Source organism: Actinia tenebrosa, unplaced genomic scaffold (assembly GCF_029948245.1).
Source record: "Actinia tenebrosa isolate PJP-AT-01 unplaced genomic scaffold, QUT_ActTen_1.0 PGA_scaffold4__44_contigs__length_22323623, whole genome shotgun sequence".
NCBI lineage: Eukaryota > Metazoa > Cnidaria > Anthozoa > Actiniaria > Actiniidae > Actinia > Actinia tenebrosa.
Window position 1 is genome coordinate 8,653,594 of NW_028292581.1, and position 23,361 is coordinate 8,676,954.

The 23,361-nt window shown below is 37.9% G+C and overlaps 3 protein-coding genes and 1 pseudogene across 3 annotated transcripts in view; 2 read left to right on the forward strand and 2 right to left on the reverse strand.

Annotated features, from left to right (window-relative positions):
• LOC116296723 (uncharacterized) overlaps window positions 1–23,361 on the forward strand; it is a 66,019-nt gene that overhangs the window by 35,398 nt on the left and 7,260 nt on the right. The window contains exons 33-43 of the mRNA XM_031704789.2: window positions 15,357–15,515; window positions 17,259–17,510; window positions 18,664–18,687; window positions 18,778–18,981; window positions 19,585–19,779; window positions 20,120–20,277; window positions 20,880–21,041; window positions 21,501–21,642; window positions 21,920–22,044; window positions 22,306–22,482; window positions 22,653–22,797. Coding sequence (XP_031560649.2) covers window positions 15,357–15,515; window positions 17,259–17,510; window positions 18,664–18,687; window positions 18,778–18,981; window positions 19,585–19,779; window positions 20,120–20,277; window positions 20,880–21,041; window positions 21,501–21,642; window positions 21,920–22,044; window positions 22,306–22,482; window positions 22,653–22,797 — 1,743 coding nt within the window. The remainder of the gene's footprint in view (window positions 1–15,356; window positions 15,516–17,258; window positions 17,511–18,663; window positions 18,688–18,777; window positions 18,982–19,584; window positions 19,780–20,119; window positions 20,278–20,879; window positions 21,042–21,500; window positions 21,643–21,919; window positions 22,045–22,305; window positions 22,483–22,652; window positions 22,798–23,361) is intronic.
• Window positions 1,934–2,742, forward strand: LOC148906970 (52 kDa repressor of the inhibitor of the protein kinase-like; annotated as a pseudogene).
• Window positions 4,149–5,180, reverse strand: LOC148906971 (uncharacterized protein KIAA1958-like). The gene has a single exon (XM_089036396.1). The coding sequence runs from the start codon at window positions 5,178–5,180 to the stop codon at window positions 4,149–4,151; it is 1,032 nt and encodes a 343-aa protein (XP_088892522.1).
• Window positions 9,263–10,330, reverse strand: LOC148906972 (adenosine receptor A1-like). Its single transcript, XM_089036257.1, has one exon. It carries the CDS (start codon window positions 10,278–10,280, stop codon window positions 9,351–9,353), a length of 930 nt encoding a protein of 309 aa, XP_088892383.1. The 5' UTR covers window positions 10,281–10,330; the 3' UTR covers window positions 9,263–9,350.

Here is a 23,361-nt window from a genome sequence, read left to right on the forward strand (position 1 = left end):
AAGATCTTGCTGATGCAATTAATAAGGGGAAAACAACTCATCTGGCCATCTTGGATTTTTCTAAAGCATTCGATAAAGTACCACATGAAAGGTTGCTTATGAAATTGCATTACTATGGTGTTGATGGCCCCCTCAATTCCTGGATAAGAGATTTTCTAACTAATAGAACTCAAGTTGTAGTGTGTGAAGGTGTTTCTTCATCACCCAAGCAAGTAAAATCAGGTGTGCCTCAGGGAACCGTTTTAGGTCCGCTATTGTTTTTATTGTACGTAACTGACATTGTTGAACATCTCAGATGCCAAGTTAGACTATATGCAGATGACTGTCTTATTTATATTCCTCTATCAAGTAATGACGACATGGATAATTTACAGTCTGATCTTTTCCACCTTGAAGTATGGCAAAATATGTGGCAGATGGAGTTTAACCCAGATAAATGCTTCATTATGAGCATATCCTTACAAAAATCTCCACCTCACAAAGAATATGTTTTCTGTGGATCAGTTCTGAAGTATGTTGATGTGCATCCTTACTTGGGAGTCACATTAGACAACAAGTTACGATGGAACTACCACATTCAAGAAATTACATCCAAAGCTACACTAGTGCTGAACTTAATTAAGAGAAATTTTTGGTTTTGTAATCGAGATGTCAAGTGTACCCTGTATAGGTCTCTGGTTCGACCAAAGTTGGAGTATGGATGTACCGTATGGGATCCTCATTATAAATGTGACATCGACAAATTGGAACGCGTACAAAGACGTGCAGCAAGATTCTGTGTTGGAGACTATAGATACACTTCAAGTGTCACCTCAATGATGCACCATCTACGATGGGAACCTTTGTGTGTCCGGCGTAAGGAGGCAAGATTAACAACTATGTTCAAGATAACACATGACATTATTGAAACTGATAAATCTAGGCTAACACTTGCAAAAGAAACTAGAACTAGAGGTTCGCATAAATTCAAGTACCAAAGTATTAAGACAAATAAGGACGTACATAAATTTTCTTACTTTCCAAGAACTATTGTTGAATGGAACAGTTTACCTGCTGATATTGTGGAGGCTAATTCACTCCAGACTTTTAAAGTGAAACTATCAGAATTCATTAGAAATTAGATTATTTTTTTAATTTTATTTATTTATTTATTTATTTATTTTAATAAATTTCATATTTATATTTTATATCTATATGGAGTGGCCTGGATTGGGGGATGGGACATGTTTCTCTGTTGCTCCGGGTTTCGGACATGCGCACTAAGACAGACCATAAAGTCTGTCTGCGCGTTCGTGGGACTCGGGGTGGCGGGGGGCATGTCTCGTCTATGATCTAGGCTATTCTATATACTCTATATTTTATATTTTATTATTTATCTATTTATTTAATTTTCCCATAGTTAGCGTGATAACTTAATGTATAGTTCCTGCTGACAATAAAATGTAGATGTAGATGTAGATGTATTATTATTTTTTGTCATGACAACACCAACAGCATCGCGAGTTTTATTAAAACATTATATACACATTGCTATTGTCACTGCCTAAACCTCTCCATCGCAGCATCATGTAAATTTCGAGAAGTACGTAACCTTATAGGCGTCATAAATGAAGTCTACCTATTCCTTAAAAATAGCCCAAAGAGACAGAAGCTATTTGAGCTTGTCCTTTCAAAGTACCTTCCCGGCTGTTCACGAAAGAAGTTTCCAGGGCTCTGCAAAACACGATGGGTTGAGAGACATACATGCTTTGACACGTTTCTGGAGCTATATGAGATTTCTAGATGCTATTGTTTCTCCAAATGAGTACCCAGATCTATGCTTATCTACTGGAGAATGGGAGAGATACAATTGTTAAAGCTCATGGACTCAAATCGTCCCTGTCTTCATTTATGACTGTTGTTACTTTTATTACGACGAAGAACGTATTAAATTATGTCAAAGCCGTTGCTTCCAAACTTCAGAAAAGAGATCAAGACGTATACGAGGCTTACAAAATGGTTGACGATGTTATCAGAAGTCTCCAGGATACCAGAAATGCTGTAGATGATAGATTTGCATGGTGATATAGTGACATAAAAGATTTGGCAGCAAATGTAGGAGTCACTGAATCTGTTCCAAGGAAAACAGCACTTCCAAGGTTCCGAAACAACACACCAAGCGAAAGTCCTGAAGTCTATTATAAAACAGCCATTGCAATTCCATTTCTCGATTCTCTTATAAGCCAGATGAAAGAGCGGTTTCCAACTGACGAAGGACGTCATGCACACCATCTTCTGTCACTGATACCATCTGTAATTGTCAGCAAGAACCTGAACCTCACAGATAACATTGCAGGGTTGATGAAATGGGAGGCAGATATGACATTTGCAAAGTCCCTCAAGAGTGAGCTTCAAAGATGGCAGGTGTTATGGCAAGGTACTAATCAGAGAGATACTCTTCCAGACAACCTCCTCGAGACGCTTGCTGTAATGCTTGCTGTAATGAAGATTCCTTCCCAAACATCCACAGCCTCCTTGTAATTGCCTGCACTTTACCGATATCAAGTGCTGAGGCAGAGCGATCCTTCTCCCTAATGAGAAGGATAAAGACCTATTCCAGATCAGTCATGTCGGAACAACGTCTGTCTGACCTAGCTGGCAATGCATTACCATGTCAGATGCCCCACAGATAAAGTATGCAAGTTGTTCGTCAAAGCTCATCCTAGAAGACCTTTTAACGCCTCACTGCTTGATGATATGTAGATTATTACTATATACAGTCGACTCTCCCGTAAGTGACCACCTCGGGGCCAGAAGAAAGTGGTCGCTTACGGGAGATAGTCGCTTACGAGAGTTAACACAGGAAGCCCAAACAATGGGAATCCCAACACAGGAAGCCTCAACAATTTTGTAACTCACGTGTAAAAACTACTGTATTAACGATTAAAATGTTTTGATCAAAATTTTGAATGTGCTATATGTTTACAGTAGTGTAATTGTCAATATTTCGTCGGGTTTTCAAATACCCGATGACTCTATGTTCTTAAATTTTTTTATTGTTAAAGGATCTGTCATTGACTGCCTCTTGGGTGGTCGGTTACGGGAGAGGAAAAACAATGAAAAATTCCAAAGTTTTAACCCCAAAGGTGGTCGCGGTCGCATACGAGAGTGGTCGCTTACGAGAGAGTTTTTAAACAGAGTTTATATGGGGAACAAAACGGGAAATTCAAAAAATGGTCGCTTATGGGAGATGGTCGCTTAAGAGAGTGGTCGTTCAAAGAGAGTCGACTGTTTATGTCACATACTTATATTTTATTATTATTATAAATGGCTATTAAACATTTTTTGACCTCAGTAACGATTATGAAATTTACTAGTAGCCAGACCCTTCTCAGCAAAAAATCGAATTTGCAAAATTCGTTAGAAAGCTGAGAAGGGTCTGGGTACGAGAATGCCACAAGAGCTAATTTTGAAAATTCCTTCAAAATTTGACTGATTGCTGGTTAATTTTACTTGAAAAACGAAAGATAACTAGAGATAATCAGTCGTCTAAGCATCTGATACGGCTATTTATACGACATTGAAAATTAATATGTATTTGTCCCTTTTTGAGCGAGTTTATCAGAATTTTTTGAGTTTTCAAAGTCCGCACGCTATCTCAGAAAAAACGTAAACACAAGGAAACCAATTAAGTGCCTTTAATCTTATTGGTCAATAGGCAAATTACATGACAACTGACGTGAAACTCGTCAAACTAGATATGATCTTCGTAAAATCAAGTTTTGAAAAGTTAGAATCATATGAAGACGAATTCCAGCAAAAAACAAAAAGCTTAGTGAGTTCACTAGTTCTTATAGTTCATCGTCGCTGTGTAATGGATCAATATTCTCTTGAATTTCTTCTTAAAACTGGGGAATGGTTCAACCGCCAAAGCATGATGATCTCTGCCAAAGTTGATAGAACAGTTATTGAAAACAGCTCCATAAAACATGCTTTTCTTGGATTCTGGCTGTTCTGCAGGCTCAAATGGATTGGATGTCAGAGTACTGGAAAGTTGAAGCGGTACTTTACGACTCAAGGATGAATCTTTCGTTAGTTTTCTTCCTTCGATGTGCTCACTTAATTTGGAAGACATAACGTGCTGTTGCTCTGTTGACGCTTCTGAATAACTATCCAAAGACTTTAGGTACGTTTCTCTGGCCAGCCTGGGCGATTTTATTCAGAGGCTCTACGTTTTCTTTTCGTAACGTTGAAATCATGGTTCTTCGTGCCGAGTGGTTGGTAAAACGGCCTTCAATACCGGCGGCTTTGCACATCTCTTTCATTAACTGTGCCAACGAGTGCTTTCCAAGTGGTTGTCTCTTGTACCATATCTCTGATGATGGTTTTTGAATGGCTGCCAAGTAGAAAGGAGATTCTGTTTTTTTTTTTTTCATTTCTGGTGCTACATGAGAAATGTACTCCTTGAATAATTTCACTGGACAACGAGGTCCACCAGTTGCAAACATCTTAGGATTGAACGGACGATCATTTTCGCCTGATCTAGTTTTGCTTCCGCGTTCCTTAATCCATTCCACGTACTCTCTTTCTCCATCTGTTTTGACTTCAAAGTCGCCGTATCTTACACGATGGTGCTCATCTTGTGCTCTCCAACCCAAGTAAACAGTGTTGTAAAACCAAACTGTACGCAGAAGGACTTGAGGATAATTGTTGCCAAGCTGTTGTTTTTGCCATAATATCTGAATATGGTCTGTACTCAGCCCCTGTGCCTTGTTTGGTTTCTGGCCTTTCCCACGCCTACGGAGCTCCTTTCTTTTGCAAGCCAAGGCTTCCCGAGAACGGTTGAATTCTCTATCCAGCAAAATGGAGTATTGTTTGCCTTGTTCTCTAAGGAAGCGGTCGATACTACGGAAATAGGAGGTAAGAGTATCTGGTTCAAAGTCATCGCCATTTTGCTTGGGTACTTTTACCACAAAACAGGCTAGTAGTTTGTCCAGCTTATTAGGCGGTATCTCTTCAATTTTTCTTGTTTCTTTAATCGTTTTCGCCCACCTGTAGAAGACTTGTAAATCGTTATGCGTCTTTTTTGCAGTGTTTTTGTTCCTGTTTTCTCTTATGAATGTTGATACTTCATCTTCATCGGCAAAATTAGTGGTCTCGAGCTCGTTGTTAAACTGGTTAAACCGGGACAGAACTAGCATAATACGGTGCCATATTTTGCGAGTTCTCTTGACCTTATAAAGTAAAATTACGTAATAGTCGTATATTAATAGATAACTTATTTGGGTTTTTTTCCCGTAATACGGGCTGATATTTTACGAGTTGCGAATGTATTTTTCCTCGTTCCTACGGGACTCGGAAAAATACATTCGCAACTCGTAAAATATCATTCCGTATTACAGGAAAAAACCCAAATAAGATATAATTATTTTGAAAAGGCAAGCCAAAATACAAGTGACGAGTAAAAAAGCATAGAGGATATTACATGGGCGCGCGGAGATACGAATCTTATCTTCGAGTGTTCAATTGATATCTCACGAGTGAGCGCAGCGAACGAGTGAGATATCTAAATTGAACACGAGAAGATAAGATTCGTATCTCCAAGGGCCAGGTAATGTTCTGTTTATTATATAGATATCGAAGAAACTTAAATAAAACAAAAACTCAAAAATTCTTTATTAAAATACGTTACTATGTCAACAGCGATATCTTCACGTGTGAAAGATATGGTATCTTCCACTGGTGAAACATATCAAATTTTCGACACTAGAGAAAACCTGGTACTTCATCGATATCTATATAATAAATAGAGGATATTACATGGGCGCGCGGAGATACGAAATTTATCTTCGAGTGAGAGATTTTCAACACGAGAAGAAAAATTTCGTATCTCCAAGCGCCCATGTAATATTCTGTTTATTATAAAATTATCCATAAAATCTACTTAACAAGCTTTTTATTATTATAAAAAGTTTTTATTTATAAACTAATAGTACGATTTAATTTTCCTGGCCAATTCCTTAGTTGGAGAGTAGTAAGGTCGAAAAAAAGACTCGCGCTAAGAAAACCATGTTTTTTTACTGCATGGTTTCCCTTATGTGGGACATTATCTTGATTTCGAATTTCGAATTTATTTATTTATTTTTTCTTACCTTTTGGGCTCCCTGTGCCTATTGGGAGCAGTGCCTAAATTTATATATTATTTATTAGACATTTAGGTCAGTTCGATATAAGTGTGATAAAGCCATGATTAAATCTTCTTATATCTTGACCTCATCATGTCTCATCAGAAACTATTTACTTGCACTGTGAAATAAGCGGATATTCTATAAAAAATCGTTAAGAAATGCCTTATTTTTCTTTATTCAAGTCTATGTGATAAAGCTGACAGATTTCGTTGTTCCTTGAATTTTGTACGTAAATCCGAAGAATGATCTTGGATACCGCAAAATAATTATTCTTATTATATTTTCTAGAAATTTAAAGACACCTTTTCTTATAATATCTTAACCTGCATCAATTCTCTCATTTGGTTTAGTTTTATAGTGTTATATTCCAAACATGCCAATAAACTTGCTATTTATGCTTCACGCTTTCAAATAGTGTTTATACTGGTTCATCACTTCCAATTTGTGAGCATCATCCTCTTTCAAATCATCATCCTCTTAAATCTAAAACTTTATTCTTATTTTTATGAGTTGGAATAACTAACCAATAAGAAGAAAAAGACGAATCGAAGTTCTTGCCCAACAGCATGCGATTGGGCGTTAATAGTTCTTATTAACCGAGTGCGAGGTCCGTACCTTAGTTATGGACCGAGTTTTTTCCACTGCCTTATGGCCCAAGCGCGTAGCGCGCGGGCCATAAAAAAGTGGAAAAAACGAGGATCCATAACTTACGGTACGGACCGAGCAAACGAGGTTAATAAGATATTTATTATATGGCAAGGCATTGAGATCAAAAAGAGTCGAAGCAACAAAAAGTAAAGTTAACAGCGGATGTCAAACGAGAACTGCATTGTAAGGGCTTTCTGTACGTGCTACAAGTCACGTATGTTTGAGTCGCTCAAAAAGAGAAGTTTTAGTTTACTTTGAAAGAATTTAGCAATAGCTTAAAGTTTTATGAAATACTAGTTAACAAAAGTGAGGCTTTCTTTTGCAAAACATGTAAATGCAAAGCAAAAAAAGGCATCAAAAGAAGACCTCAAGAACTCATCATGAGATTGAGAAGAAAACTGTCGTACTTCAAACTTCAAGCTATTCACAACCAATATGAAAAATACTACAGCCTTCCGCTTGTTTTCCCGCTTTTATTGAGGAAAAAACTCAAAAACTGTCTCCAGAAATGAATGAGAAGCTTTGGAAAATTACGGCTCGCTGAACATGGATAGTTTTCGTCAATTTTCAACGTTTTGACTGTTTGAAGCAGGCCGCCATATGCACGATGGCTGAAGTCATGAAGACGGCACACTTTCGACTCAATTGAAAAAGGTACTGCCAACTCTCCTGTCTAAAAATGCATTCAAATTCAAGTGGGGGTGAAATATTACTGAAATATGGAAATACTTCAAGATGGATGAGCCTAGAAAACTGCTTAAAACGTTTACCAAAGAAACTACTGGCTTCACCCGATCGATTCAGATAAGTTCAAACTGGACGATGTTAGCTCACTGAAATAACAAATTTACGCTAATTCTACTTGTAAACCTATCTTTATTTCCTTTACTGAATTAGCCGCTGTTCACCACCCTTTAGTTCGTAGTTTGACTTAGTTTTAGCTTTAGCATAGTTAGTTTTTCTAGTTTTTTCTAGTCGTACAAAATCGCTCAGCTAGTGCCGTGTATAGAGCCTTGATCGAAAGAGTTTCGCTTGTATGAAAGAGTTGTCGCTTGTTTGATAAGTTTTACATTAAATGCCAGTGACTTTCAGTTATCTTTAATTATTTATTGAAGGTTTCCCGACGATTTTCATCCAGAAATATATTTTTTTGATAAAGATTTGAATCTTTTAAAAGATCATAAGTACGTACACTCAGTGAACCATTTCATTTTTCGGTCCGTACCATAAGTTATGGACCGCAAATTGACCAATCATAGCGCATGAAATTACCTTGCCATATAATAAGGTTATTTATTGTATAGAACTTTCTGAACCCAGGAGAATGAATGTTAATTAAAGTATTATGATCATCCGGGTGGATGTAGTCCTGAGAGGACTGTTTGATGTAACTGACGTTTCGACAACCTGAGCGGAAGTCATCTTCAGAGTCAAGTGAAGAATAAAGTCAGATTGGTCATATATATACAGTATAAATCGTTATTTACCTCGAATTTTGAGTAGACTGGCATGTGGTCTTTATGTTCAGGCAAAACACAATTTCTATAGCGAATATTAGGGCAATTTCCATTAAATCGAAACGACCAGTCTAAGCGACCATTTTTTTTAATGGTACGCGTAATTTCTCATTAGTTTTGAGGCCTTGGCTAACTAGTTCTAAAAAACTGACGCATACCATTTGAGAACTGGCCTCTCGGACTGTTATGTTAGACCTAATGGAAAGCGCCCTTAGGCTTTTCAGGCTCTGAAAACGTCGCACTAAACTAAGTGAAATATCGTGTGAAAGACTTTCTAGTATGAGATTGCGAATCTAACAATGTGCAATATTGTCTTTGTTCTTGTGTTGTACGAGTCAGTTTCTGATCTCTTTATTAGTTTCTGGCTGAGGTATTCTGGCACCATTTGGTTTAAACATTTACACATGGTAACATCGCGTAGGAGATGCCAGTCTATGGATAACCACCTACGTTCTTTCAGTATTGCAGAAATGGGATTCTTTAAACGCTTTTTCTTTTTAGTTATTAAACGCGCTACGAAGTTTCGCATCTGTAGTATAAGCTCGGTTTGAATGTCCCCTTCGGTTGTACCCCGAACACACGCCCTCGCGCTATTATAGAAAGGAAGTAACGACTTCAAGAATATACAAGATACAGTAATATATGGCCTCACTTCATTGATATCTACACAGACTTCAAGAATGTTTTGTTGAAAAATTTATAACTGTATTTCAACTGAGGGTAACAGCCGTTGCCTACATTGATGATTTTCTGGTGGCCCACCACCATGCCGTTTTTCTGCATTTTGAGGACAGGGATTTTATCTTTCTTTAACCTTTATTTTTTAGCCTTTCCCAGTTCCCTGTGCAACTAACTCTATTAAACAAATTTACTCAAGTATTTGTTTACTTACACGATCAACTTTTATTTGATATTACACTTGATATTATATGACTTACTGTTTTACATACAACATATATAGAGGTGGTTCAATCTTTACAAATATTTGTTTTTAAACAAGCAAAGTGTTCTGCATGTCCTAAAGCTTTCTAGTGTCTTTTGCTCTGGATAATCCCAATGGTCTAACTCGAACAGTTTGTATACTTTGAAGCACCAAGAGAAAAGATCTTCTGTATTTTTGGATCCTCCAAGCATAAAGCAAGGGATTTAGCGCCGAGTTGACATACAGGAAAGGTATACTGATACGATAGCAAGCATGGTACCAGCTTTGGCGCTTGCAGGATGAACAGATGTTTCCGATGAGAACGACAGTAAACCAGAAGCAGTAGGAGAACAAGAAACCCAAGACGATGTAGAATGCTGTCAAGCCTAGCTGACATTCTCTTTTGATTTGCAGTCTCTGTCTTTGTTGAGCATTGTTCAGTTGCATATTCATGGCCTTGCGAAGTTTGTGCTTGACAGCGACATAAATGAACAAATAGGCGAGCAGAATGATTGACAGCGGAGCTACGAAGAACCCATAGTAGCTGATAATAGCAAAGGTATTCTTGTCAAGTACCAGCTCACTGAGGTTAGTTAGTAAACCAATGACGAAACAAAAGATGCAGATGACCAAGGCTTTCTTGGGAGTGGCTTTATTGCGGTAGAAATACGGAGTGGCTACTGCAAGCAATCGCTCAATCGAGAACACGACCACCACCAAAATCCCACTTCTTACCGTAAACTGGGACACGAGCTTGTCCTGCGAAACTTTTCCTACTTTGATAGATGGTATTCCGTTAACATTAAGAAGACTCGATACCCCAACATCTATGGCAGTAATGGCACCTGTAAGGAGGTCTGCTATCGATAGACAAGCGACAAAGACGGCAGCCGTGTTTCTAAAGCATTTGAGAGGATTACGATACAAGGTATACAACAACATACTGTTAGTTGAGAACGTGAAAACGGCGACGATAAGGAGCGTTACACCTGTCCACTGAAAGACCTGAAAGAGTGTTTTATCCATTGTTTGGGATTCGTTTGGACTGCTTTAGTATGGTTCGCGGCTGACTGTTATCAATTGAAAAGGCTTTTGACAAAGGTTATCAAGTCTTTTATGATCTATCAGGGTTTGTTATTGGGCTGGGTTAGGTTTGAATGACAGATCGATTTGATCAATCACAAGAAATCATCTCTAGCTCAAAGCATGATGGGAAACCGAGTACTTACGGTTTTTCAGCTCTAAAAATCCCTCTGGCAATTTTTCGTTCGACATTTTATGTGGAACTGTTAGTATTTCAACGGATGAAAATAGCAATGTATTTTTTTTTATTCTATTGATTTTCTTTTCCTGATTTGAATAGTTCTTGGTTTCCCATCATGCTCTGTGCTAGAGATTCGTGCTCGTGCACATCCTATTCGTGTAGAAGGCGCAAAACTTCTTCAGTGTTTGATATTAATCATAATGCATTCGGATATTAACCACAATGCACTCGGATGTTAACCACAATGTATTCGGATGTTAGCCACAATGCATTGGGATATTAACCAAAATGCATTGGGATATTAACCACAATGCATTGGGATATTAACCACAATGCATTGGGATATTAACCACAATGCATTGGGATATTAACCACAATGCATTGGGATATTAACCACAATGCATGGGATATTAACCATAGTGCCGACTGTGTTCTTAGTAGAGGTCATAACCCTAATAAAATTACCATTTGATAAAGGTAATTTTAGGAATACAATTTTACAACTAGTTTTCTTAAAAAATTACCATTGATAGATTTTTGCTGTATTGTTTTTAATTCAATCTTATAATATCTTAAGCCTGTATCGATTCTCTCATTTAGTTTAGTCTTATAGTGTTATATTCCAAACTTGCTATTTATGGTTCATGCTTTCAAGTAGTGTTTATACTCTGATTCATCACTTCGAAATTGTGAGCATCATCCTCTTTCAATTTATCATCCTCTTAAATCTAAAACTTTATTATTTTGATGAGTTGGAATATAGTTAATAGTGGGGGAACTATTGACTAATTAACTCTCTCAATTAACTATGGCTGGGCTGATTAACTAGCCAATAATAAGAAGAACACACACACGTCACGACGAAGTTCTTGCCCCACAGACTGCGATTCCTTGGGTTTTTTAGGTTATCTTTCTCGATAACGTTGCTTTTTCTTTACACACAGTCGGCTCTGAATATATTTTTGCTGGTTTTTTTTAATGACAATTTTAATATAAATAAAGAAGGAAAATTATGTCTCCACAAGACTCGAAGTCTTTAGTCTAATATCTCGATTCAGAATTACACCAAATTGCAAGAACGGTGTTATATAAAAATAAAAAATAGTAAAATAACAAAGAGCAATTAATTAGAAATATTTTTTTAAAATTTTGAATCTAAAGCCCCCTAGATCGATGAAAATAACTTTCATAATATACGAACAAGATAATATCAATATCAGTCAATACCTTGGAATAAGTACACCAATTTTGCTTAAAAAATAATTAATTCCTGTATATACACATAAATAATTAGAAAGCAATTCCGAATTTAATAAGATGGAATTTTCCCGATGAATTTAACAGGACGTCCAGCAAAAAAACAAATGATACCCCCCTTTTACTGTCATGAACAATACAATCGTTTTACATGAGCAAGGATTCAATTCCTGAGAGCAAAGAAATTTCATTGTTCTGCCATCTAACTACAAGCATTCAAAGCCGTATCGCAGCCGCTACACTGATAGCGGTTGCGAGGAAGACTATGTTATGGGCGACGGCACGTGATGGTGCAAAGCCTCTATTTACCTCAGATTTTAATTAGACTGGCTTGGGGATCTTATGCTCTAACAAAACATATTTTCTATGGCGATTATTTTGTCTTATTATGAATTTTTTCGTAACCTCTAGGGAAAGCACCGCAAAAATTAATTAATTAGTTTCCTTCAGGCTCTGAAAACGTCAAAAGAAAAAAGTCGAGAATTGTGTTAAAACTTTCTAGAAGGCTCGTTTTATCTTCTGTTAGTTTAATGAGGTTATTTTTTTCGAAATACCTTATTGAGCGAGAAAAATCATCGAAAAACCGCTTGAGTCAAAATAGGCTAATTTTTGCGGCGATCCAACTCGAAATTAGGCCGATTTTGGTTCACCCCCCTGGAAATTCATGATGCCTCAAAAAAAATCCAAAGGTTCAGGTACATACATTAGTGTTTCCTTAATCGAAAAGCAACTTTTGTTTTTGCCTCAGCATTTTTCCTATTTTTTTGTGACCGCATAAGACTAAGGTACTCGCCACTCTACTATGTGAAAGCCTACTACAAGCTCAAGATCAGTAAGAAATAATACATGTGGTAGTGCCTCAAAATTTCCAACTTTTTTGTCACATATTTCTGAAAGGTCATTCTTTACTTCTATGGCTTTAGTTTTTGGGCTCTTTTCGTTTTCTTGAGTTGAGCGCCGATGAAACTTATGCTAAATCCACCAATGTCAACCCCGATTATTCAAAGGGAACCCAAGCTTTGAAAACGAAAAAAGTTTTTTTTCATTTTTGAAATCGAAGTATTTTTTTCTAATATTTGCTGCTGAAATTTTCTATATTCCTAGGTACAAAATAATTTTTTTACTTTTTTCTTGGGTATGTAAGTATAATTAGATAGATCTATTATTTTAAAGACGTATCTGGACGAGAAATTATGACATTTATGCTACTCCGTGAAATCTGCATCGTCACATCTAAACAAGCGCGCGGTTGTAAATAATGCTGAATCAAATTGAACGTACAAAAAATGTAATTTTTTTTTTCTTTTTTTTTTTTTTGGATGAAGATCTGAATTTCTTATATTTCTTATAATTTTTTTTCTAGATGTATAGAAACCTCTTTCATAATATTCATAATCAAGAATTTTCTTCCAGTTTTATTAGATTAATTATATAGTTAGGAAACGGAGCACAGTGCTGACGCCATCCGCGCTTGCGCGGAGTGCTGTGACCGTCTTTCTTTTTAGTGCGTAAATAAATTCAATACCAAAATAAAATTAGTAACTATATAACTAAAATATCACAGCAGCTTTTTCCGTGTTCCGTTCAGTAATAAAGCACTTAGGACGCGCCGTAAGCACTCAAGAAGTTGTGTTTACATCACGTATCACGGATATATATAGCTGTTTTATTTGTTAAATAAGTTCTCTTGTTCAGGTAGCCTCTTATACCTCCCTATTTCGAAGTGTGTTTAGAGGAATGAAAAGTGGTTGTAGGCTTTTACACACCCTTTTTCAGGACACAAGAAAAGCGAGCCTTTTTCCTCTTCATCGAAGTCAGCTTGGTCTTGTTTCTGAAACATTTGAACAATCTCGATCTGCTTGTAGACTTTTTAATATATCTTTGCCTATGACACGTTATTTTCTTTCGCATTTCAGGCTGCTTCATCTATTCAATCTCTGACCACTATCAATTTAACCTCGCGACAGCGAATGCTCTCCACATCCGTAGGGGCTGCTGTAAAACAAAGAAACGGAAGGTGTCAATTATGGAAAATGCGGAAAGTGCACTAATCTATAAATCGGTAAAACGCAAAAATATTTGACTAAGCGTAAATAATGAATTAAAATCAAGATCTTGATCAACGTTGCCAAAAAATTGTATCATCATCATTATCCTTTATGCCTGTGTGGCACGTAGGGCCAAAAAAGAAAAAAAGAAAAAAGGAAGCAAGGAATTGAAGATCCGAGTCAGAAGTATTATTATCGGCCTGAGGGTTATACCAAAAATAATTTAGACTTCAATTAGAACGAAAGGTGAAAAATCAGTGGTGATATTTGCCTTTCTATCTCGCCATGTATATATGGTAGTGGCAGTAAAACTGAGTCAAAACCAAAAAGCAAATCGTTCGACGTAATGTTTCAAATACAAGTTGCTGTGACACTAGAGAAAAACGTTTGCGCATGCGTGCACTTCAGCACGTTTTCTAAGAATTTTGAAGAGTTTGAGTGAGAAAATAGATGTTTGTTTTCTCCAAGTATACAAAAAAGTTCGAGAGTATAATTTTATCAGACCAAGATACTGTATTAACAAACACAATATCAGTTATAATTATATAACTCAGAAAAAAGTAAACAAATTATTTTGTGCCTAGATAATTTCAGCAGCAAATATTAGAAAAAATACTTCGATTTCAAAAATGAAAAAAACTTTTTTCGTTTTCATTGCTTGGGTTACCTGTGGATAATCGGGTTTGACATTGGTGGATTTAGCAGAAGTTTCATCGGCGCTCAGCTCGAGAAAACGAAAAGAGCCCAAAAGCTAACACCACAGAATTAAAGAATGACCTTTCAGGATTATGTGACAAAAAAGTTGGAAATTTTGAGGCACTACGACATATATTATTTCTTGCTGGTCTTGAGCTTGTAGTAGGCTTTCACATAGTATAGTGTCGAGTACCTTAGTCTTATGCGGTCACAAAAAATAGGAAAAATGCTGAGGCAAAAACAAAAGCTGCTTTTCGATTAAGGAAACACCAATGTATGTACCTGAACCTTTGGATTTTTTCTGAGGCATCATGAACTTCCAGGGGAGTGAACCGAAATCGGCCTAATTTCGAGTTGGGTCGCAGCGAAAATTAGCCTATTTTGACTTGAGCAGTTTTTCGACGATTTTTCTCGTTTAATAAGATATTTCGAAAAATTAACCTCATTTGTGTCTATTTGGTACCTAGCACTATATCAATCCACTGAAATATGAGCAAAATCGATTTTTTGACTGTGTCCGCGATTTCGCGAATTTGGTTTGATTTTTACTGACATTCACTCTTAATATTTGATTTATATAATCATTTAAGTATGATTAGTCACCAAAACTCTAAAAAAATTAGATCGCCAGGTATTAGGGAAATATTGCATATCAATTGAGAAAAGCTTATTGATAAAATTTTTAGCTTGAAGATCAGGAGATGAAGCTGTAATGGTAAAAGATCTCAATATCATCAAGCGGCTGAAACGCATGTAAAATATATCTACCCATAACCCTTGCCGATTTTACTGAAATATATGCATTTTAACATGTCTCCTTGCGTGTTTGTTTTTCAGTAACACCAACTCCCAGTAATGATTGTCCAGCTCAATTTAACAAATTTGGCGACAGCTGCTACATGACATCATATGTGAAATCTAATTGGTATGAAGCCAATCAGAAGTGCAAGGCGTACGGTGCCGAGCTCGTCAGCATTCATAGCTCCGTTGAACAAGGTAAATAAGAAGCTGTTCCCTCGAATGTAGGGTGACCCTGGTGCTAGAGGTAACTATTCTTGGGGAGCATGTTACGTCACAGCCGCCATGTTGGTCGACTATAAAAAGCATGGGCTATTGATTTGTAGGCTATGAGGGCGAGTGGACTAATTGTTTTAGTCACATCCAACTAGTTAGTCAAATGTATAGATGCAAACAAGTTTTAATTAAAAGTAAATTTAATGTTTCGGTTTTCAAAGCATTTTTCGCTACTAGTAGGCTATAACTTATAGCCTAGTAGTTCATCCAATCAGAACGCAGAATTGCTGATAGACCACTAGTTGGATTTCACTAAAGTAAAACATCTTATTCCTAAGAGAATGACAAGTGACAATGACAACCAAAGAGTTCTAATGGCAAATAAAACAAATGGCTTTCCCTAGCTACCTTCATATAAAATTCACATGGCATTAAGTTAATGTTGGGCTCCAAAACTTTTAGAATGTATATTACTTAACTTCTACAGTACATTCCATCAATAAAACTTTTTATGAAAAAATTGAAATATAACGCTTGCACTGATTGGCTGGATAATTATAAAATGTTTTAGATATAACAAGTGCGCTGGTTGGCTGGATAATTATAAAATATTTGAGATATAACGTGTGCGCTGAGTGGCTGGATAATTATACAATATTTAAGAAATAACGCGTGCGCTAATTGGCTGAGTAATTATAAAACATTTAAGGTATAACGTGTGCGCTGATTGGCTGGATGATTATAAAATATTTGAAATATAATGCGTGGCTGGATACCGTGTTTATATCAAAAGACGGACACGCTCGCGCAAAATCGTTTAGAAAGATTTTATAATTTTTTATATAAACACGCTGGGAGCTGTATAGCACTCGAAAACCTAGATGAACACGAGACGTAAGCGTGCCTTATATCAGAGTACAAATGCACGCGCGCGCGTTTTATGTTCCTTAAGCATAAGTAAGGCTATCGATCGACTTTCGTAAGGAGGGGCAGATCCAAGATTTCTCTAAAGAGGGGTTTCTGCGTTCTGCGTTAAAGGAGCATTCACCTGTAATTCCAAACCAAAATAAATTCTCATAGGGGGAGTTGCAACGCCACACCCCTCTCCCTGAATCTACCCTTGGTAAGTCGGAAGCATCAGAGAAAAGAAAGGGCTGGCTAGAGGCAGGCTTCTTTTAAGTTGAATAATTTGGGATTACAAGTAATGTGTGGAGTGTGATTCTTCAAATAAAAGAAGTCTTCAGAAAGAATGTTCTTGCTCGTGAAATATGCTGTAGTCTGATGAAATGTTACACGCAATGCAGCTACCTAAGTACTAACAGTCTTTCTGAAGTCTTCTCTCTTGGGCGATCGCCGGGTGAAGGTGATTGATAATGTTTCTCTTGAGCTATGTAATTGGTGAGTGCAACGACCGAGACCACTTAGACAACGACAACCAATCAAATTGTAGAATAAAAACAAGTACATTCCAACTTTGGGTAGAGGAGCCAATCCGAAAGCAGCAGAAAACAATAGTCTTTCAACAAATCTTTTTATTCCCACGCGAAAATGGCTGTCTAGCTGTTAACATGTAACATCAGGCTCAAATTACCATTCTCGTACAGTCTGATTTCTGATTGGCTCCACTCACTACCCAAAGTTGGAATTCATTGTTTTCATTCTATATTTTAATTGGTCCTCTAGTCTAACTTTTGTCTTCACCTCATGACTTTATCTATCACACAGCATACCTGGTGAGAAATATGATCAACTTTGTTGGTGACATTTGGATTGGTCTTTCTCGTGAATTCAACGCAATTGAGTTCACTTGGTCTGACCAAAGTCCTCAAGAGTACACTCACTGGTCACGTGGACAACCGCGACAAGCAGAAGCTTCCAAGACGTGTGTTCAGGCCAACAATTCACTGAGTACAGATGGACGCTGGACGGAAGTAGATTGTGGAAAAAAGAATGGATTCATGTGTAAAATAAACAAAGGTATTTCTGTTAAACGTAGCGATTCTGTTAAATTTGGAGATTTGAAGTGGTGCGGCGTATACAGAGTCCCAAAAAAAACCCCAATGGATAGTGTGTCGGTGTGCACCTAGGTGTTTGGGCCGCCTGTCCAGCGAGGATTTTGCCAGGATTTTCCGAGGGGGAAGGGAATGGGGAAGGGGGGGGGGGGGGGGCGCAAATATAAAAAATCCGCCATTCTGTTTGCGCCCCTGAAAGAAAAGAAAAACGCCTTCCTTAAGTTTTGCGTTTTATAAAAATTACATTACACTTTCTTTTGCCGTATAAAATCTTAAAAGCCAACTTTTTTGTTGCCACGAATAGGCTGGCGCCCATGGGCCCCCTGGCTATGCCCTTGCTCTTATGCACCGCTGTGGCAGGTCGTGGGTTCGATACTCGGACTTTTTGTCACACGCGAATAGAGTTGTTTGTTGTCTCTCTCCTGTGCTTCGAAGATTTTCAATAGGTTTTCCGGTGTCCTTCCCTCAAAGAAATCACAAAAATCTTGTTAATGATCCAATGTACAGTCAACTCTCGCCTTGTGGACACCCCGATATTACCCCTCGCTATTGCTGACAGGAGCAAAACCTCCAACAAAAAACGCTTACAAACAAATGACTGTAATCAACTCCGGAAAACCGGAGAACCCGGATTGAAACTCACGAATCAAGGGCGAAACCCAAGTAACTCTACTCACATACCACGTTCAATAAAATCTCAGTCAAGGCAGTGATCCAAGGGGTGAGATTCGGTGCCCTCAACACCGCCCTTGTTCACTGCATTGTATCACCACTGTCAGTGTACTGTAGATCCCACGGGTGTAAAGGTAACCTTTGAATTGAAGTACGTAGGGTTAACTAATGTTAATACTTGTCCCTAATACGTGTTGATACGTGTCACCTTTAAGATTTTCGAAATCTACGACGCCAACGTCAAGCTTAAATGTAACTGATAAACTTCACTGTGGGGTCTCACATCTCTTCCCTCTGGATGAGTTGACTTTAATGACAATGTTTTGAATAAAATCTCCGATGAACAGAACCCCAAAGAGAAATTATTCACACTTCCGGTTGACGTCGCCGTCGTAGATTTTTTCAAATCTCAAGTCCCTAAAAATACTGATATTTCTGATTACCAGGTGAACCAAGCGTCACTCCCTCTTGTAAGTATCAATATCAACCTTTCATTTTTATCTTTTTTACCTACTTACCTCTTATGTGAGTAATGCAATATATGGCTTTTTTCATTCAAGTGCTGGGGCAATGTCAGCCAGGCTGGACGAAATATGAGAAACACTGTTACCTAATGAGACCCAATGACTACCAACCCTGGCCCCAGGCTCGTCTAAGATGTATGCGTCAGGGTGGAGATTTGGTCAGCATCCTTAATCGACAAGAGCAAGATTTTATTATCTATCAACTCAAGGACGCTACTACAACTTCAAACCTATGGATTGGTAAACTGTAAATTAAGGGTCTGTTCGTTTATATAACGTCGCAGGGGGTTGGTGGTTTTAATGGGATGGGGTGATATTTTTTAAGAAAAAAGCGTAATAAGGGGTAAACCTTATTTTCGACGAATAAAAATGGGGGTACAAATTTTTAAGAAACATGGTGGGGGGGGGGGGGGGGGAGAGGGGGTAAAAGTTTGCACAATATTTTGAGAGGAAGGGTACGTTCCCATGAAAACCACCAGCTCCCCCACCCCCCTTTCCTTCGGTACCCCAGCTGAGTTAATCGTGTCCCCCGAAAATAATTATGGGTCATTTATTTTTGTTAGCTTTTACATAGCAATTTTGAAGGAATAAAAATTCTATAATGGCTCGTAATTCTTCGTTACTTCTATACCACGAGACAAAGATTCGTCCGCCGTTTTTCTTTATAATTGTCTTGTCAGTGAGTGACGCGCAGAATTATCAAGCAAAATGCTAATCAAAATAATAATCAAAATTTTGTTTGGTTGACCTTGAGTTAATTCTGAAGGTCGACTCAGCTGGTAAACTAGTTTTTAATCAATACGAAAGCCATTTACGACAAAGATATCTATTTTCTTCCTGCAGGTCTAAACGACCGTGGCCTTGAGGGAGGTTACCAGTGGAGTGATGGAAGTCCTACCTCATACGTTCCTTGGGATAATGGCGAACCAAACGATCGATCTGGTGTGGAAAACTGCGTTGAGATCTACCCACGAACAGGATTGCTTAATGATCATATCTGCTCACAAAGAAGAGGCTATATATGTAAGAGCAAACTAGGTAAGGCTGTTTTGATACACTCTACCTTACGTCATAGTACCTATCAAGCCTACAGGATCTCTTCCTGATTTGAAAGCCCTTTCTTTTTGATGTCTCTTTTCGTTGTCGAGATATTCAATATAAAAATGACGAAATGATGACGTCAACCCAGAATCCTCGTAAAAAGTCAACTCATCAAATAGAGAATATCTTTGTGAGAATTAGCTCAAAATGACTGAATCTTATGTTGGTTATATATTCTCAGTTATTTTATAAAGGCTTTGAAATCAGGAAGAGATCCTGAAGGCTTGATAGCCACTTAAGTGCCACTTGATTTATCAGGGCTTCTCTTCTTCATCAGAATGTTCTCTTCCCCTGGGCATGAGTGGAGGTAACATCACTGATTCACAGCTGACAGCTTCATCGACGCTTGACGCTGATCATGGTCCAACTGCGGCTCGACTAAACGGCAGTAGTGCTTGGTGCGCTAATGCTTCTATCCCTAACAATTATATACAGGTAGGATAGTTGAATATCCACCAAAGTTCGACTATGAAGAAATTTATTTACATTCGACTTAGTTGAATCACTGAATTGAAATCGTCCTTGTTTTCAGAGGGCTACAAACCTGTTGCCCTAATGGAATCTAGGAGTTGATATTTGTTTGGGGGGGGGGGGGGGGGGGGGGGGAGGGGGGAGACGACGGATAATACGAAGAAAAACTCAAAGGAGAGACTATTAGCACTCGTTTATTTTTTTATTTTTCATGTTCGAGCCCTAGCGGTATGGTCACTTCCCGTGCACTGCATAAAATCATCTTTGGATAAAGAATTTTTACAGATGCTACAATAGCTATTATTACAGATGAGCTCGCAATGAGATTTTCTTTTGTTTTAAGAATCATACATAAGTAAGGCCGTTGGGTCGATACAATACTTTTGTCGCATTTGCATCTCATTTGCATGCATCTATAGTACCTGCTATTGGAATCAACTTAAAACGTTTTTTCCCCAGGTTCGAGCACTAGTGGTAGGGTCACTTCACTTTGAGTGAACGACCAGATCCTTAGCTGGAAAAAAATGTCTGACTGAATCATAATCGCGTATTTTTCATATCCTCAGGTCGATTTTCTTAGCAAAACCCGTGTGTCGAAGATATCTATCAAAGGAGGCAAGGGAGGCAGCAAAAACGTTCCTCTAGCATCTTACATTCAAACATTTACACTAACATATGGCAGCTATCAGAATCGATGGATTAACTACATGACTGGTAACCAGCCTAAGGTTAGTACTATGCTGAAACAATAGTCATCTCTAATCACCACCGTGAAGTACAGCAGTGATGCAGCTCAACAGGGTCGAACTGAAAGCATGTGAAGGCGCCTCTGGCAGCCGCTGTACAGACCAAGACATCTCCTCTTCAAATACCATCCAGCATTGCGCATAGTGTTTCGTAATCGTAACCACGTGCATATAGCATTAGCATATTATTTTTACGTATACTCGTCTTTCCATTTGCTTGTTAAAAGCTAGTCGGGGGGAGGGGGTAGGCAAAACTGTAGGGATTTTACATTATTTTTAGAAAGTGGTTGGGGGGGGGGGGGGAGGGTATCACATATTGAGGGAGGTTGAGAGCTATTGCAGTGTGATGAAAGGGGGCGGGTTATGCAACTGTAGCCTCTGCCATCGGGTATGTGTGTGAGGCGTTCCATGTGATTTTGCTTTTGCTTTTACTCTCTATAGATAATTTCAGCTAATATCGATGCCAACTCAGTAGTGTCTGTTGCTCTTGATCCACCAATCGATGCTCGTTTTATCCGTCTAAACCCAAAGTCATGGGTTAATAATATTTGCGCCAAATTAGAGTTCTATGGATGTGCATTTGGTAAGTTTATCAAGGTTATATGAGTCAGTTTCTTGATATGTAATATTTTTTAGCACGATTTGTGTTTTAAAATGGGATAAAAACATCAGGTTTTGCTCGTTTACCAGTGTACTCTGATTTATTATTCCCTCATATAGGCTTTTGATAATTTAGTTTCGTTTTAAAAATATTCATAAAAACGCGCCATTGAGCGTGAAGGGGAAGATGTGCACGGTATACAGTTTCAGGATTGAAACTTTTGCCTATATTAAAAAGCATATGCATTTTTTTTTCTTAGAATGTCAAACACCATTAGGTATGGAGAAAGGACGAATCAAAGTCCCTCAACTTAAGGTATCTTCATCAACTGATGGTCATGAAGCCGCAGAAGCTAGACCTACCGATAAGGCGTGGTGCCCTGTTGTAAGTATGCCACCAGTATGTTGTGATCAATTAAGCGGACCAAATCCACTTTGTCATTCTCTAGAGTATCATTTCTTTGTTTAACAGTTGTGCATGAGAAGACACGTGAATATGGATGCAACTCAAACAAATAATTTTATTCTCAAAAGTATGCTTGCACGTGATCTGAAATGGGAAAACCTTACGCCCAAGTGGATTTGTTGCATTGGGAAGGCTGTGTCTAATAAGCCTTTTTCCTTATTTTTCTTTTTTTCTGTGTAGGCGACGGACAAAAGTCCTTGGATACAGGTCATCTTTCCTGCAATCCAGAAAAAAATCAGCCAAATCTCGACATGGGGAGCGGGTGTAGGAGGTTCTGGTTACGTCACGAAATACAAGCTTTCTTATAGTGACGATGGAGACACGTGGGTAGATTATACAGAAAAGGGCATAGTCAGGGTAAGTAATGAACAGAGAAAATGCGAGAAAAGAAGTAATGTAGAGTGAAACTCAAGTTAATTACAGCCGCCCCGAGTCAGTACAATACTCGACCACTCGACGGTCGTTTTCTGTGTTAGACTCAACCAATTAAATCCAATGCCATAAAAGTATTTACTTTTTCTTTATAGGTTTTCAGGGGTAACAATGATCTTAACAGTCCAATGAATCACATTCTGGGAGAGCCAATCATCACCCAGTTCTTCCGCATTAAACCGCTGGCTGGTGGTACTGGAGGCATGTGTATGCGTTTTGAAATCTACGGCTGCGAAAATGGTAGGTAACCATTTATGGGTCTCTAATTCCATTATATTTTCCTTCATTTTTTATCACATTTTTAAGATTCCAAACATCCAGCTAAGTTGAACTTCAGGACGAACTCAGCCTGACTGGCTAATTAAAAATATTGTAAATAAGATTGACTGTCTAATTTACGAAATGATTTATATCCGTAAATTTAGACCAACACTCAACATCCAATCGGACTCTTTACTAGCCAAAGTTTGTTCACAAACGCGCTCTCTTGGGACCTTACCATCTTATATGAACCTTTTTCTGAATTTTTCCCTTTTTTTTTTTTGCTTTGATATTGATGTCTTTCATGACATCGAAACGTCAGCGTTTTAGATCGCTTGTTTTCACCGTTAAATGTAAAGTCCACTTTAATCGAAAAATTTCGAGGTCATGCATGCGGTATCCCACTTCCATCTACAACAGAAATCTACACTGTACTAGGAAAATGCTTACACTCATAATTCATTTCGAGGAAAAAGCGCCTTTAATAATATCCATATGGAAAAAAAGCTCTATATTTAACTAATAAAACAGCTTTTTCCGTAC